General features: G+C 41.2%; 2 protein-coding genes across 3 annotated transcripts in view; both read right to left on the reverse strand.

Moving 5' to 3' along the window:
• LOC137292233 (anaphase-promoting complex subunit 13-like) overlaps positions 1 to 14,524 on the reverse strand; it is a 384,028-nt gene that overhangs the window by 28,409 nt on the left and 341,095 nt on the right. The gene's annotated exons all lie outside the window — the stretch shown is intronic.
• The window catches only part of LOC137291947 (nicastrin-like), a 28,343-nt gene that overhangs the window by 12,664 nt on the left and 1,155 nt on the right, over positions 1 to 14,524 (reverse strand). For both annotated transcript variants that reach the window (XM_067823503.1, XM_067823511.1), the window contains exons 2-9: positions 10,688 to 10,783; positions 9,976 to 10,099; positions 9,358 to 9,491; positions 8,314 to 8,462; positions 7,600 to 7,854; positions 1,602 to 1,763; positions 993 to 1,217; positions 148 to 317 (exon numbers count right to left, since the gene is read on the reverse strand). In XM_067823503.1, coding sequence (XP_067679604.1) covers positions 148 to 317; positions 993 to 1,217; positions 1,602 to 1,763; positions 7,600 to 7,854; positions 8,314 to 8,462; positions 9,358 to 9,491; positions 9,976 to 10,099; positions 10,688 to 10,783 — 1,315 coding nt within the window. The remainder of the gene's footprint in view (positions 1 to 147; positions 318 to 992; positions 1,218 to 1,601; positions 1,764 to 7,599; positions 7,855 to 8,313; positions 8,463 to 9,357; positions 9,492 to 9,975; positions 10,100 to 10,687; positions 10,784 to 14,524) is intronic.

Genomic DNA, 14,524 nt, shown 5'->3' on the forward strand with positions numbered 1-14,524 from the left:
AGATAACAATGGTGCAGGTCAAAAATCAAGATAACAATGCTGAAGGTCAACCATTAAGCTCATGTACATACAATGAGACGTAACATCACACAACCTGAGGCTAAATGGCGACATGAGGTCTTCAAGTGCTCTGGGAGACATACTGACTTGTTGGTGTACTCCTTCTGGTGGTCGGTCAGGACGATTGCAGGAATATTGGCCTTCATCAGGAACCTCTGAACGGAGGCTGGGGGGAGCGGCATATCATCTGTTACATTGTCGAGTTGAACATTCAGTGATGAGCCAATGGTCTTCAGGGAACTGATCATGTCAGAGAGCTGTGTAAAGAGAAACTAGAAACCTCAGAAGAGTATATCCCCGGTAGTGCTGTAAATATCTGCACAATACTAGATCAATATAAAAGGCAGAAACAAGGATAATCACCATGGATTATTTGACTTGAAACAAATATATTACCACAGTTAAGTAAGATACTGACATACTGTCCCTGTCACCTGAGCAAGATACTGAATCAGATACTGCCTATTACCTGTGTTAGACGCACTGCCTATTACCTGTGTGAGATAATGAGTGTTACCTGAGGGAGATACTGAGTGAGATACTGCCCATGTTAGCTGAGACAGATACTGCCCATTAAATGAGTGAGATACTAAGTGAATTACTGCCCCTGTCACTTGCTTGAGATACTGTGTGAGATACTGCCTGTTACCTGCAAGAGACACTGCCGTTACCTGCATGAGATGCTAAGTGTTACTGGAGTAACATATACACTGCCCCTGTTATCGGAGTGAGATACTGAGTGAGATACTGTCCCTGTTACCTGTGATATACACTGCCCCTGTTATCGGAGTGAGATACTGAGTGAGATACTGTCCCTGTTACCTGTGATATACACTGCCCCTGTTATTGGAGTGAGATACTGTCCCTGTTACTTATGTGAGATATTGAGCGTTACCTGAGTGAGATACTGACTGAGACACTGTCCTGGTTACCTGAGTGGGGTCTTCCAGCTTGGGTCTGGTGATGGGGTCGGTGTGTATCCACAGCTTGCCCTGATCTCGCAGCCCGACCTGATTGACCTCCAGGAAGCTGTGTATGTTCTCCAGTCGGATCTCCTGTAGACTGACAACGTTCTTCTTGATCTCCTGGGGAAACTGGGTAGAGTTGGACTCCATGTCGTAAACCATACGACTGGAGCCGATGTAGTCAAATGACTCCTGCAACACAGTTCTGTCCATGAAGCCACACACGGGAGGGTGAAACAACTCATACAGCTATCCAGCTCATCTTGCTTTTTCTTGAGGCTAAGCCTTTTTCTGGCATTAACAAAGAACGCCATGAGATGCTTGTTTCTTGTGCCTGTTTGCCTATATGTGAAACTTGTTTTAAAATACCACTGATGTAGCTACAAGATAACTGGTAGTGTCAAATGTGACCTGAATTATTACAAGTATACTCTTGAGAGGCAGTCAACATAATAAGAAGCTGAAGGCAAAAAACAGGAAAAAACAACATACCAAGAAATTTGTCAAGGCTGATTTTCACAACAAATTTCTAATGAAATTGTGTATTAATTGATGTGGAAAGTGTCACTGACTCACCCCCTGGAAAAAGGTGAACATGATGTCCTTGGCAGTGGAATTGTTCTGGATCTCGTGTTTGACTGCACCTAGGGCTTCTGCCACAGCCAGCAGTGTTACAATACCTGTCACCGTGGAGTCTGAGGCAGGATACTCATTGTGAAACATTGCCAGTGAGTCCATCTGTCACACAGAAAACACTTGTGTCACAACACTCGTCCAGATTGTACGTCAATACACTATTCCAGACTGTACATGTCATAACCCATTTTCTGACTGCATGTCACATCATAACACTATTTCAGATGTCACATGTCATAACACAATTTCAGATTGTACATGTCATTACAATATTTCAGATGTCATGTCATAACGCTATTTCAGATTGTACACATCATAATACTATTTCAGAATGCACATTATGTCATAACACTAATTTAGTTTGAACTCCATGTCATAACACTATTTCAGATTACATGTCAAAACACTATTTTAGTCTTCATATCAGAACACTACTTCAAACTCTACAGATACTACACGTCACAACACAATTTCAGATTGCATGTCATACACTTTTTTAGATTGCACGTCATGACACGATTTCAGATTGTACATCATACTGAATGTCATAATACTATTTCAGATGGCACTTGTTATAACTTTTTTCAGACACTATTTGCCAATGTTCAGTCTGAAGTGATATGACATGTACCATCTGATATTGTGTTTGTCACTCTGTAAATGTATGTATATTGGTACAGTATCAACTGGTGCACTAACTTGCCTTGTCTTGTTGCATGTATTTATGAATATGAGAATCTGACTAAACTTTGGAGCACTAACTTGCCTTGCCTTGTTGAATGTCTTGATGAATATGAGAATCTGACTAAACTTTGGAGCACTAACTTGCTTTGTCTTGTTGAATGTAGTGATGAATATGAGAATCTGATTAAACTTTGGAGCCAACTACATTAGAATCAGTAGCAAAAGAATATAGTGCTCTCCTCTGACTGAAGTTCATCCACAATGTAATTTTCTGAATTATATAGATATTTTATACTTATCCTGACTCATGCTTGTTATGCTTATCTCCTCCCTCTCCAGTCGCCTGAGAGGGGCAATAGGGAGGGCCTGATGCCACGAGTCAGGATACGTCAAAAATATGAATTTTATTCAGAAAATTACATATTTTTCCTTATCCTGACTCATGCAAATCATGCATAGGGAATCTGACGAAAACGGCGATGGGTCAGTCCATGCTGGATTCTGTTGACTACCATATAAGTATGTCCAGTACTGTCCCCGCTTCAGGAACTATGATGGCAGTAGGTCGGTCCTGTTCTTCCAATATTCATTTGTGAGATATGGAGATCAAATCCAATTGAACTTGTCTTCTCGTGAAGCATTTGTTGACTGGAACATGGTGATATATAGATCAGCTAGTATCCTGCAAGACTCTAATGCAACCGTATGTCAAGTTTTCAGTTGTGACCCTTCTTCATGTACAAGTATCTTCCTTATGAGTACAGGGTCATAATCATGCATGCTAGAGTGTTCTAGATGTGTGCACGGACTCTCAACTATTTCACTCTGCTGAGCGTCATGGTCTCTACAGTCACGTGACAAAGAGTGAGATTATAGATATACTAGTTTCTTCCTCCAACTAGATATCTATAGCAACTTTTTCTTCATGATGTCCTAATCAGAGAGTACATCAAAAAAAGGGGTGAGTGTAACTCAGCGCCTTTGTGGAATCGTTAGCTACAACAAATGGCCCAAACTGGCGAATGCCAGAGACTTCCTCCGTGGCTCTGTCATGTGATGATTTCCAGAAGCAGCCCTCCATTATCATTGTAAGCGAGCAATTTCCACATAAAGCAGGTGTTGAACCTAAGGTTCTTACTTCATGTGAACTGGGACTTGCGGTGGTTGAAGTCCTGCTGCTTTGTAGGCCCTCAGCATAACAGATCTCATCCATACTGAGATAGAGCAGCCGGATACTTCTGTAGATGTCTCAGTATATCGTAGGATGACTAGGTGTTTCAACTTTGCTTTCCTTGACTTAGTGCACAGTAGGTATATTTTCAATGTTCTGACTGGGATAATGATAAATCTTGTGGTCTGAGAACTGTCAATAATGCTGAGATGTGGAATTGTCGTACCAGTTGTCCATGCAGTTCATTTTTGGCAATAAAATTCCATCACATTTGAGATCACGATGATCACTGTGGAATCGTGTACGACTGATGTCCAGAGCACGTATTTCTGATGTCTGTGCTGATGTTGCCAGGGTGAGTAGAAACAGTGTTTCCTGTGTCAACACTTTGAAGGAGGTCTGATCTAGAGGCCTCTGAGTGCCCTTGGTGAAATGTTGGAGTACAACATTCAAGTTCCAAGCAGGTGCCTTAAATCTGCGTCTGTGTCTTCAAGCTTGAACAAGCCTAGTTACCATGATGCTGCATACACCTGGGATGTGGTATGCCTTTATGTAGAGATTCAAGTCGTCAACGATGTCTAAGAGATGAAAGGTTAGCTGTAGCAACATGTGAAATCATATTGATCCTTGCTTGTTAATGTACAATGCTACTGTGGAGTTGTTGGTGTGGACCATCAGTAGTTTGTTCCTCAATGCAGTTGATCATTGTCGAACTGCATTGATTACAACTTCCATCGGCAGGTGGTTCATATGCACAGGGCATTCGTTGCCTGCCCAAATTCCTGCTGCAGCTTCATTGTCTATGTGGGCACCCTGACCATGTATCGACGCTTCTACATAGAGATGACTGTTGCAGTTCAGAAGAGTGTAGAACTTGCCAAGGCAGGCTTGAATCTTGTCTCAACACTAGGTACATTTCCCGGAATGAAGAACTTGCGTCAGATCCAAATCTGACTTCATCAGCAATCTTCCAGTAATACTACACCGTTCTGTGTACACCATGCTCATTGCTGCAGGAACAGTTGGTGAGGTAGTATGAAGATGTGTAATGAAGATGTTGGTATTGTAATTTTGATGATATCCCATGAAGATGCGTCATTCTTCCTCTTCAGATTGCCAACACTGAAAGTTGTGAGCAAGCTGTCATCCATGTGAAATCTATTTATACCTGCCTGGCTGTTGCGGCAGAAACTGTCGTATGTTGCTGCAAGCCTCCAGATAAACAGCGTTGAATGTGCTGTTAGAAGACGTCTATGCCTTTGGAAATCAAATGATGCTGTAGACTGCTATCTGGGTCGTAAATGCAACCTTTCTAACATGGGAAGTGTTTATATCTGTAGACGACTTCCTGACGCAAGAATAACAGCCTCATTCTCTGCATGGCATTGTTTCTCGAGGACCAATCAGATTCCAGATGAGACATAAACTGGTGTTGCAGCCAAATGATCATCATGAAATCTTGTGCAGTCAGTGATTCACTTGCTCGCATTTGGCTTGTCCATAACTTTACTGTTCTGCTTGTCCCGGAGATACACGAGAGAGCATGTGTATAACTGGCTGAGTAGAAGCGCGTGGTAACTTATGCTGCTTAATAATGACATTGGTAATCTGTCCTCCTGGTAGATGTGTCAGTGTCCTTCAACTGAAGAAAATACCATTGTCATCTTATGCAGACATTGTGAAGCAACTTCAACGCCTGCTCACCTTGGTACAGGTTGATTGTAGTAACCAGGTTCCATGAAGCATCAAAGTAATCTTGTTGAATTCCTCCCTGCCAGTGTACGACGACCTGATGTAAGTGCCAGATGTTTGGAGATGAATAGTTGATCTTTTGGCGAAGTAAGTAGAGAAGATAAAATCATCTTATTCATTTCGAAGTTGGAATCTTCTGACGTTAAACCACGAATGTTGGATTGCTCCTTCCGCATCTGTCAGTCTAGTAGAAAAATTCGCAATCGCCACATGTACTCATGCATGCACACGTGCATGTTCCTGTGAAGGATGTAGGCCTGTGTTCAACGTTCATGACCAGTATCTTAAGTTGCAGTGTCTTGATGAAGCATGCTGGGAACCCTTCCTGCTGAAGTGCTGTAGGTGCTTGCAAGCAGTCGCCGAGTCAGTTCTCGAGTGTTAAGGACAGGATGTGTTGATTCGGATACTTCACTGTTGTATGAGGAGTCGAGGGGTACAGCCCATGAAGTGACTGTAGATTTGCAGAGAAGCATCTGACGAGTTGAGTGTAGATGTTGTGGATGTCTGCGTTGATAGTAGACCTCTGAAAATTGCAGCGTTGTTGCAGATGCATTTAATGAAGGTCTCACAGACGCTGAGGCTTGTTCTGCACAACTCATTTGTCGAGTGGAACGATGTCGTCGCTGAAGGACTTTGTAGAAGAGCTGGACCACTGTGTCAACGATGACCTAGTAGTTGAAGGCTTAGTCTTGAGGATGTACAGTACTCTCTCTGAAGGTTGTAGCGTTGTTGTCAACATAATTGATGAAGGTCTAACACATGCTGAAATTTGATCAGGAGTGCTGATGATCTGTACCTTAGGAAGTATTAGTGAAGATGCAGAATCAACCAATTTATTAGACGTGACTTCAGAGAACCTACATTGTTTGTCCTTAGCACGCCTCTGAACAGTATATAAATATAAAATACTGAACCAGATAAATTCTTATAACATTCACAGCGAACAGTGGAAGAATAAATAGGTTTGCATGTTTGCATGAAGGACTTATTATATATGCAGATCCACCACCGACAGACGTAACTGACACTGGGAGCACAATTTCATCAGCTGAGGCCAAGCCTAAGTTGAAGAAAAGTGTCCAAAACACATGAAATTGTACAAATTTCAACAATAATTTTACATCATGATGATAATAATTACAATCCAAAAACCGAATACGACACAAGTAAGTTTAAAGGACCAAAAAATAAGCAAAAACTTATTGCCGTATTGCCTTGAACCGCCCTCATCAGGTAATGAAGGAGAAAGTGACAAGCTTGGTTGGTCATGTACTGGTGGGAAAGGAAGGCTCCCGATGGGTGAGTGTATTGTATGTCTGCTTGAATTAGAAGGGAACTTCAAGGGATTTCAAGTGTTCCACTATCTTCACATAGAGGGAGGAGATAAGCATAATAACCATTAGTCAGGATAAGGAAAAATCTACCAGTGTGAAAAGGACAGACCAATAATGAGATAAAGGACATCATGTTTCTGGTTAAAGCAGCTGCCTTATGAGACAAGCGCTTGTGTTTTGCTAACATAACTACAGTAACTGACTCCCATGAGGCCATGCCTCAAAGTCCTCCCCAGTGGAACTAATGGAGGTTTAAGGGACAGTCTTGCCAAGGGGAGACAATTCAAGATGACAACAGCCACTATTCTCTCCCCTTGATCATATCTGACAGCACTTCTATTTAGAAGTTAATTCCTTGACTTCAGACTAAACAGAATACTGCTACGAATTTCAAGTTTGTAAGTACTTACTGAGAGACAAGTTGTATTTACTAAGATTCCCCTTTGTTAAGCAAACAAACAAAATTATTTACTTTTGCCCTTGGGGCAAGACTGATGCACTAACCTGTTAACAGAATCAAAATGAAAAATTGTCAGCTGACAGTAGCCATAACCTACATCAATCCAGTCATGCACAGATAGTTAACCAAAATATTCACATGTAATTATGTTGAAGAAATACTTCAAGAGCCATGTGGACTAGGAGATTTTAACAACTCTGAGGGCAATGACCTTGAAGAGACTTAAACAGAGAGAGAGAGTACATAAGGTGATCTGTGGGAAGTGTTTTGTTTGAAACCTCTACATGAGAGAGTACATTAGCTGAACTGTGAGCCGTTTTCTGTTTGAAACCTCTACATGAGGGAGAAGTCATCTGTGAGAAGTGTTTTGTTTTGGTTGAAACCTCCACATGAGAGTACATTACTTGATCTGTGAGAAGTTTTTTGTTTGAAACCTGTACATGAGAGGGTACATTAGCTCAACTGTGAACAGTGTTTTGTTTGAAACCTGTACATGAGTGAGTATATTAGTTGATCTGTGGAAGTTTAAAGCGATACCTTGGTGGCAAACACTATCACCGACTTCTCTGGCCTCTCTTCTGTCGAGTTGACAGTCTTCACGGTAGCCACAATGTTCTTGTCTCCCAGAGGGTCACAGTAGCGAACGGGATTGCTCAGGTTTGTAAGTCTGTTTGTCCTTCTGGTACATGTCACACTGTCTTTTGCTGCGTCCATCCGGTCATTCAGCTGGACGGCACATAGTGGATAGTTACGTGGGACACCATTGATGGGCCGGTTGAATCTCTCATAGCACTGTCAACACAATGTAGCAATTAACCAAGAGATTTATCACAAAGCTAGACAACAAGACTACTATTTATTTTCACTTTGATAAGTAATACAGTAAATAATGTCATAACCACAATGCATTTAACAAGTTGGTATTTGGAGGGGCTATGGGCATTCGCAGAATACTTCAATCTCAATGTTTTTCATAAGCTACAATCGTAACGAATAAAATTAATGTTCCCCTTGAGTTCATTTTCCCTGCAGTGTATCCATAGTTGATCCATTTCAAATGTTAAACAAAATGACAAAGTTTCAGCCACATATTGATAACCATCCAGGACTTGGTTCAGGCTCCACGAATTGTTGTGAGGTAATTTGATGCAGTGAGTTTTCTCATGCTTGCTTTCATTATTACACATTTGATGAAACGTTGAACTTGAAGAATCCTGCTGATACATGTATGCTCTGTGGACAACAACTAACCATATTGATGAGCTTGCTGACATCATCCTCGTTAGGAAGGGAGAACATTGGGATGCTGTAGTCCTTGAACATCATGCCCACGTCAGTGCCCGCCACGTTCCACTTCTGCTTCTTGCAGCTGCTGTAGTTCTTGTTGTTGTGGTACATACCTGACACAATGCAGCATCATGATGAACAAAGCAGCACTACAGGAGTAACCATGGTAACACTTGCAACCCTGACTGTCAGCATGTTCCAAGCATCATTTATTCCAAACAGATGTTTAGTTGGACCAGGTTTCAGTGAGGTAGATCTGTCACCACTACACGTTTCAGGGAGGTATATCTGTCACCACTACACATTTCAGAGCGGTATATCTGTCATTACTACACGTTTCAGGGAGGCATATGTCACCCTTACAAAATGTTTCAGGGAGGCATATCTGTCACCACTACCCATGTTTCAGGGCCATATATCTGTCACCACTACACATGTTTCAGGGAGGTATATCTGTCACCACTACCCATGTTTCAGGGCCATATATCTGTCACCACTACACATGTTTCAGGGAGGTATATCTGTCACCACTACACATGTTTCAGGGAGGTATATCTGTCACCACCACATGTTTCAGGGTGGTATATCTGTCACCACTACACATTTCAAAGAGGTAGATCTTTCACCACTACAGTCAAGTAATGTTTTGGTTAGTACACATTCTTAAAGATATTTTTTAAATCTCCTCCAAAATTTCTTTAACCGATGGGAAAGATACCAATGCACATGAAAATGGGTCCAATACACAGATAACACTATCTCTAACAATGTCCATATGATGTTTGTCTCAAACAAACTCTTTGCCTTACTGAGATGCTGCAAATCTGAGCAGTATTTGAATCTTGTTTGATGGGCATTTTAGAAGTTAAGGTGACAAAGAATGATGATAACCATATCATACACAACATTTTGATTCTGTTAAAGGTAACAATTTCACATAAATTCAAATTTTGTTGTCAAGCAGGTACACCACAGTTCAACTGTCACAATCATTTCCAGGTTACTTACCATATGCATCATTTGGACATGACTTGTCTGCGGAGAACTGGTCCGGAAATGGGGTCAAGGTCTGATTCTCAAGCACATTGATGACCAGTATCCCGTTCACTCGCTGTGAGGCTACCAGCAGGTCAAGGTTAGTGCTACAACACATCATTTCACCTTGAAAACATGGTGCAAAATCCACCCCATAAAGATGGTACAACTACTACTACTTCTATACTAATATACTACTAGATACTTGTGTAGCGCTGATATCCAGTTGGTTCAACTGCTCAAGGGCTTTCCCCTTGATCGCTGGATGTCCATCACAATGGCACAAAGTATTTTCAATCTCAACTCCCTGGGGAACATACAACATTTCATCTTCTAAAACTTGGCGCAAAATCTCACCTTTTCAAGAGGCAAGCTTTACAAAGATTAACCTTAACTCCCATTCTTTCACATTCTGTAGCCTTAGTAGCCTCAGTCTTTTGTGAAAGGAGGCCGACAAAAGGTCGATGCCAGCATATTTCACCTGATTAGATCAATGCTAATCGTGTAAATAGCTGGACTGTTTGATCAAGGCTGGTTCAAGAGTTACACTACTAGACACCATCCAGTCTGACTGTGTGGATTGCTGTGTACCTGTTGAACTCGAGTGAGTTCATCAAGACAACATAGGGAGGGTTTGGGCCATCCTTCAGTATCCAGTTGTAGTCGTCCTGTGTCTCCAGGTAGTGGAGGACACCCACGTTGCCCTCGGAGGACGCTGGAACATACACAAATGTTACCGTGGTTACACACAGTCCACACAAGTCACATAAGGTCTTGTATTATCCATGATGATCAACTGCTACAAAACAAGACACAGAGTGGCAATCACATTAAGAACGAAGTAGCTGGAAATGTTTCTCGAATATTCTGTGCCTTCTCCCCTCTGACTCGTGAAGGTCCCGGGGTAGAACAGGCCTTCAGCAACCCATGCTTGTCATAAAAGGCGACTATGCTTTTCGTAAGAGGTGACCAACAGGATCGGGTGGACAGGCTTGCTGACTTGGTTGGCACAAGTCATCGGTTCCCAATTGTGCAGATCAATGCTCATGTTGTTGATAACTGGATTGTCTGGTCCAGACTCGATTATTTACAGACCACCATATAGCTGGAATATTGCTGAGTGCGGCGTAAAACTAAACTCACTCACTCACTTCTCCCCTCTGCCATCCACTACACTATGCTGATACAACATGTCTGTGGACTAATCTAACCAATAGAAACACATGAAACTATAATGGTTGAAAAATTATGATTAAAAACAAATTCATAAAGACCCTACGGCCCCTGTGATTCCCATACATACATGTACATCCTATCTGGTGGGTGGCATTCAGAGACCGGAAACAAGCATTTTGAGTCTGAAGGTCAATATAAATCTTCTCTTTTGTTCTCTTTGCATCTGAAACAAAAAAATGCAAAGAATAAGTCACACTGGTTTTCATTCAAGGAGGCTAAGAAACTTTTAAAGACCACAAATTATCTCCAACAGCTTCAGTGTTGGTTTACATTTATGATGACATAAAGGATTCAGCCGCATGGAGTGATTTGATTTGTGTGGCGATGAATCCGACACTGAATTTGAAGGATTCACGGCAGCTGACCTGTAATTCTGCTACAAGGTCACATAACTGTACAAAATAAATCACTTGTAAACTGAACTTTGACTTCACTTATATTTTATGGGTGTCAATTTCATGTCACACCGTTTGAACATAGACTGGTGACTTGTTTTGGAGTTATACACTCGACAAAGCTTTGTAGAAAAAACAACAATGCAAGAAAAACATGTATTTATTGGATGTGTTCATTCTAGGTCATTTTGGAGTAATATGCTCCACAAAGCTTCGTATAAAAAAAACAACGCATGACAAAACACTTTTTTATTGGCGCTAGTGATGTGCTTCATCCGTGTTCGCATTATACACAGGGTATATGATTTATCCTCAGTTTTGAAGGGGTGTAGAGGGGGGTCGCATTATACCATGGGTCACATTATATGCGGGTATATACGGTAACTCACTAACTGGAAGAGATAAGGTGCCGTTAGCTATCTCCCATGATGCAGAATTTTCCAAAACAAATGAACCATGGTGCTGACACCACAGTTGTTAAACATCGTTTCAAGTGACAAGAATCAGTAATCCTTAAAAAGTCTTAACTAAACATACACCTACACCTGAGTATTCAGAAAGATGGCAGCTGAACGAAACAACTGGTGCTACTCTTACTCCACGCGCATTCACAAGTAACATGTAGTCAATCAACATATTATTGTCTCATCCTTGGAACAAAATATGGCGTTTTCATGTAAGTACATTGATGTGCTTTAATCATTCAAGATGGTAAGGGCTAATCCAAAGATCAATAATTTATTGACAACATCAGGTATGGATTCATAACCCAGTCTCAGATTGATCAATTAGCCCTTGACACAACAAAAATATACCAGCTGATAGCTATGTATCCATGACAACCTCGGAGACTGGTGAATAATAATGAAGTCAATGATGACAAATACATGGGAAGATTTTTATCATGAAGAGACTTAAAGAGTTGTAGTTGGTGTATTATTTGAAATGTGAACATTTTCTATAAAAAAAGTTTGTCCCTGGTTTCAGTATATGAAATAAACTTCGTTCTTACAAGTATAACACACATGCACACATATCTGCTGCATACTAAACTGCTTTACAGTTTCTGTACAGAAACACTTCACAGACCACTTTGTGATGTTAAAGGTTTGATTAAGAGAAACCTGGAAAAACAGCAAACATTCAATTCAAGGGGACTCCTCCTCTGCGTTATGGAGTTCACATCTGTAGCTAAGCCAATTGCTGACTGGAATTGTGGGGACTGTGCCCTGGGCAAACAAGACAACACTGAGTAGATGACTGTGAGCTGTTCCCCTTTAAATACTGCAGCAGACCATTTTTAGATTACAGGTTTGATGTAGCACTGGAGTTAGCACTGATCCTACACTACTACTAGTGTACCAGTTTCAAGCTAACCCTAGCTTGACCATGTTGCCAGTTAATCCGATAAGTCAACCCTTTATCAAGAGAAAAGGGGTCCACATAAGCTGTATATCTGGGTAAAATATACATAGAAAATTTCCAACCATGCACTGAAATATAATTAGTGCATACCAATTAACCATTCATAATGTTAAATATGCAAAAAGTTTAAAGCACATGTGTGCGTATAAAACACATTTATAAAACTTGCTTGCGTGATGAAAACAACATTGATTGCTATCAAGATGTATGGTCAATACAGGAGTGGTATTGTACTGTCAGCACAGGATGAGTGATTGTCCATGAAGTCATTTCCGTTATATTTAAGTTGGTTTTGATTAGCTGTGACACAAGGTAATACACTTTAAGCTGTCTAAACCGGCACCCATTGGGACTGAAGAAAGAATTCAATTTGAACAGCATGCTGAATTGTAGAGCTCACAAGATTATAAACAACTAGAATTGAGTGAGTGAGTGAGTGAGTGAGTGAGTGAGTGAGTGAGTGAGTGAGTGAGTGAGTGAGTTTAGGTTTACGCCGCACTCAGCAATATTCCAGCTATATGGCGGTGGTCTGTAAATAATCGAGTCTGGACCAGACAATCCAGTGATCAACAAAATGAGCATCGATCTGCGCAATTCGGAACCGATGACTTGTGTCAACCAAGTCAGCGGGCCTGACCACTCCATCCCCTTAGTTGCCTCTTACGACAAGCACAGTCGCCTTTTATGGCAAGCATGGGTTGCTGAAGGCCTATTCTACCCTGGGACCTTCACGGGTCCAACTAGAATTGAACATTCTTGTGTCAGTTACTCTCAAATACTGCACTCATTAACAATACAATACACAAGACAAAGATTTCAGCTCATTGTCACTTTTATTTAGATATTTTTGAACACATTTGAAAAAAATCAGACATCTCGGTTTGTCTATTCAAAATTGATGATTCGAGAATGATTTTCTCTGCAACACTTTCTAACCTCTGTCTCTTTGTCGGAGGAGGACAGCATTTTGTCTTCTTGGTTGCTGCCGCCAACAGCTGATCCTCTTACTCCTGGTTGTCGGAGTTTTCTGTAGGGATGGCCATGTCACTCTCGACAAAATCTGCTGTCGTCATGTCAGGTGAGAGAGAGTGGTCATGAGTCTAACCAGGGGAATGTCATCCTCCTCATCGATCTACTCTCTGATAGGCCAACATCAAAACCACAGGAGGCAAAGAACTTCCTAATGGTGTCTTCCGATGTCTTGGGCCATGCTCTTGAAATCCAGTGAACCACGTCCAGCACTATGACAGATTTTGTCAACCCTTTTGTCGAACCAGTCCCTTCCATGCTTGTAATGAGGGACTTCAGGAGATACGATTTGTATCTTACTATAAATGCCTAAATGATTCCTTGGTCAAGAGACTGTAACACAGACGTGGTGTTAGCAGGAAAAAACTTGAGTGTAACATTGTTGAGAGACACTCCGTGGGCACGGCTTAGAGCGTTATCCACAAACAAATAATACAGTATTTTCTACCTTGATGCTCGCACTCTCGCTACTGACTTTCAATTATTCAGTTGTTCCATGACGCTAACCAGCCATCTGAAGCTTTGAAATTGCCAATGTTCAGTTCTGATGCAAACTGAAGAGCCTTTTCTTTCAGAATGGGACCAGAAATTGGTATATGTTTCCTGCAGACGACCAGAAACCATTGTTGATGCAATGAAAGTTGCTGTTCTCACTGAAGCGTTTGGAGCCAATGTTTTTGTTCAAACGTAGACTGATAGAAGTCTTTCTTCCTAACAATATCTCAAACAGTTTGTCTGGCAGTTTGTTATATTGTAGCAAGTTCACTCTGAAATAGCCAAGGGATAGTCTCAATGTCTTCTATCAATTTTACTTTCTGATCTGAAGGAAGTTCCCCGTATGTGTCAGCTTGGCTGGTTTTGCTAATATATGCTATGTTGACACAATGAGCGGCTGTTGGTGTTTGAAAAACCCTTCCTATTCAGCATTCCCTATGAGTGACATGCGTCAAGCCACAAAGTACATGTACTTGTTTATCAATACTGAACAAACATTCAGTTAACACTTGTAGCGACTGAACATGCTCATAATTCCTTGTTATTTCCACACTGGTTTT

The sequence above is a fragment of the Haliotis asinina genome, chromosome 1 (assembly GCF_037392515.1).
Source record: "Haliotis asinina isolate JCU_RB_2024 chromosome 1, JCU_Hal_asi_v2, whole genome shotgun sequence".
In the NCBI taxonomy this organism is placed as follows: Eukaryota; Metazoa; Mollusca; class Gastropoda; order Lepetellida; family Haliotidae; genus Haliotis; species Haliotis asinina.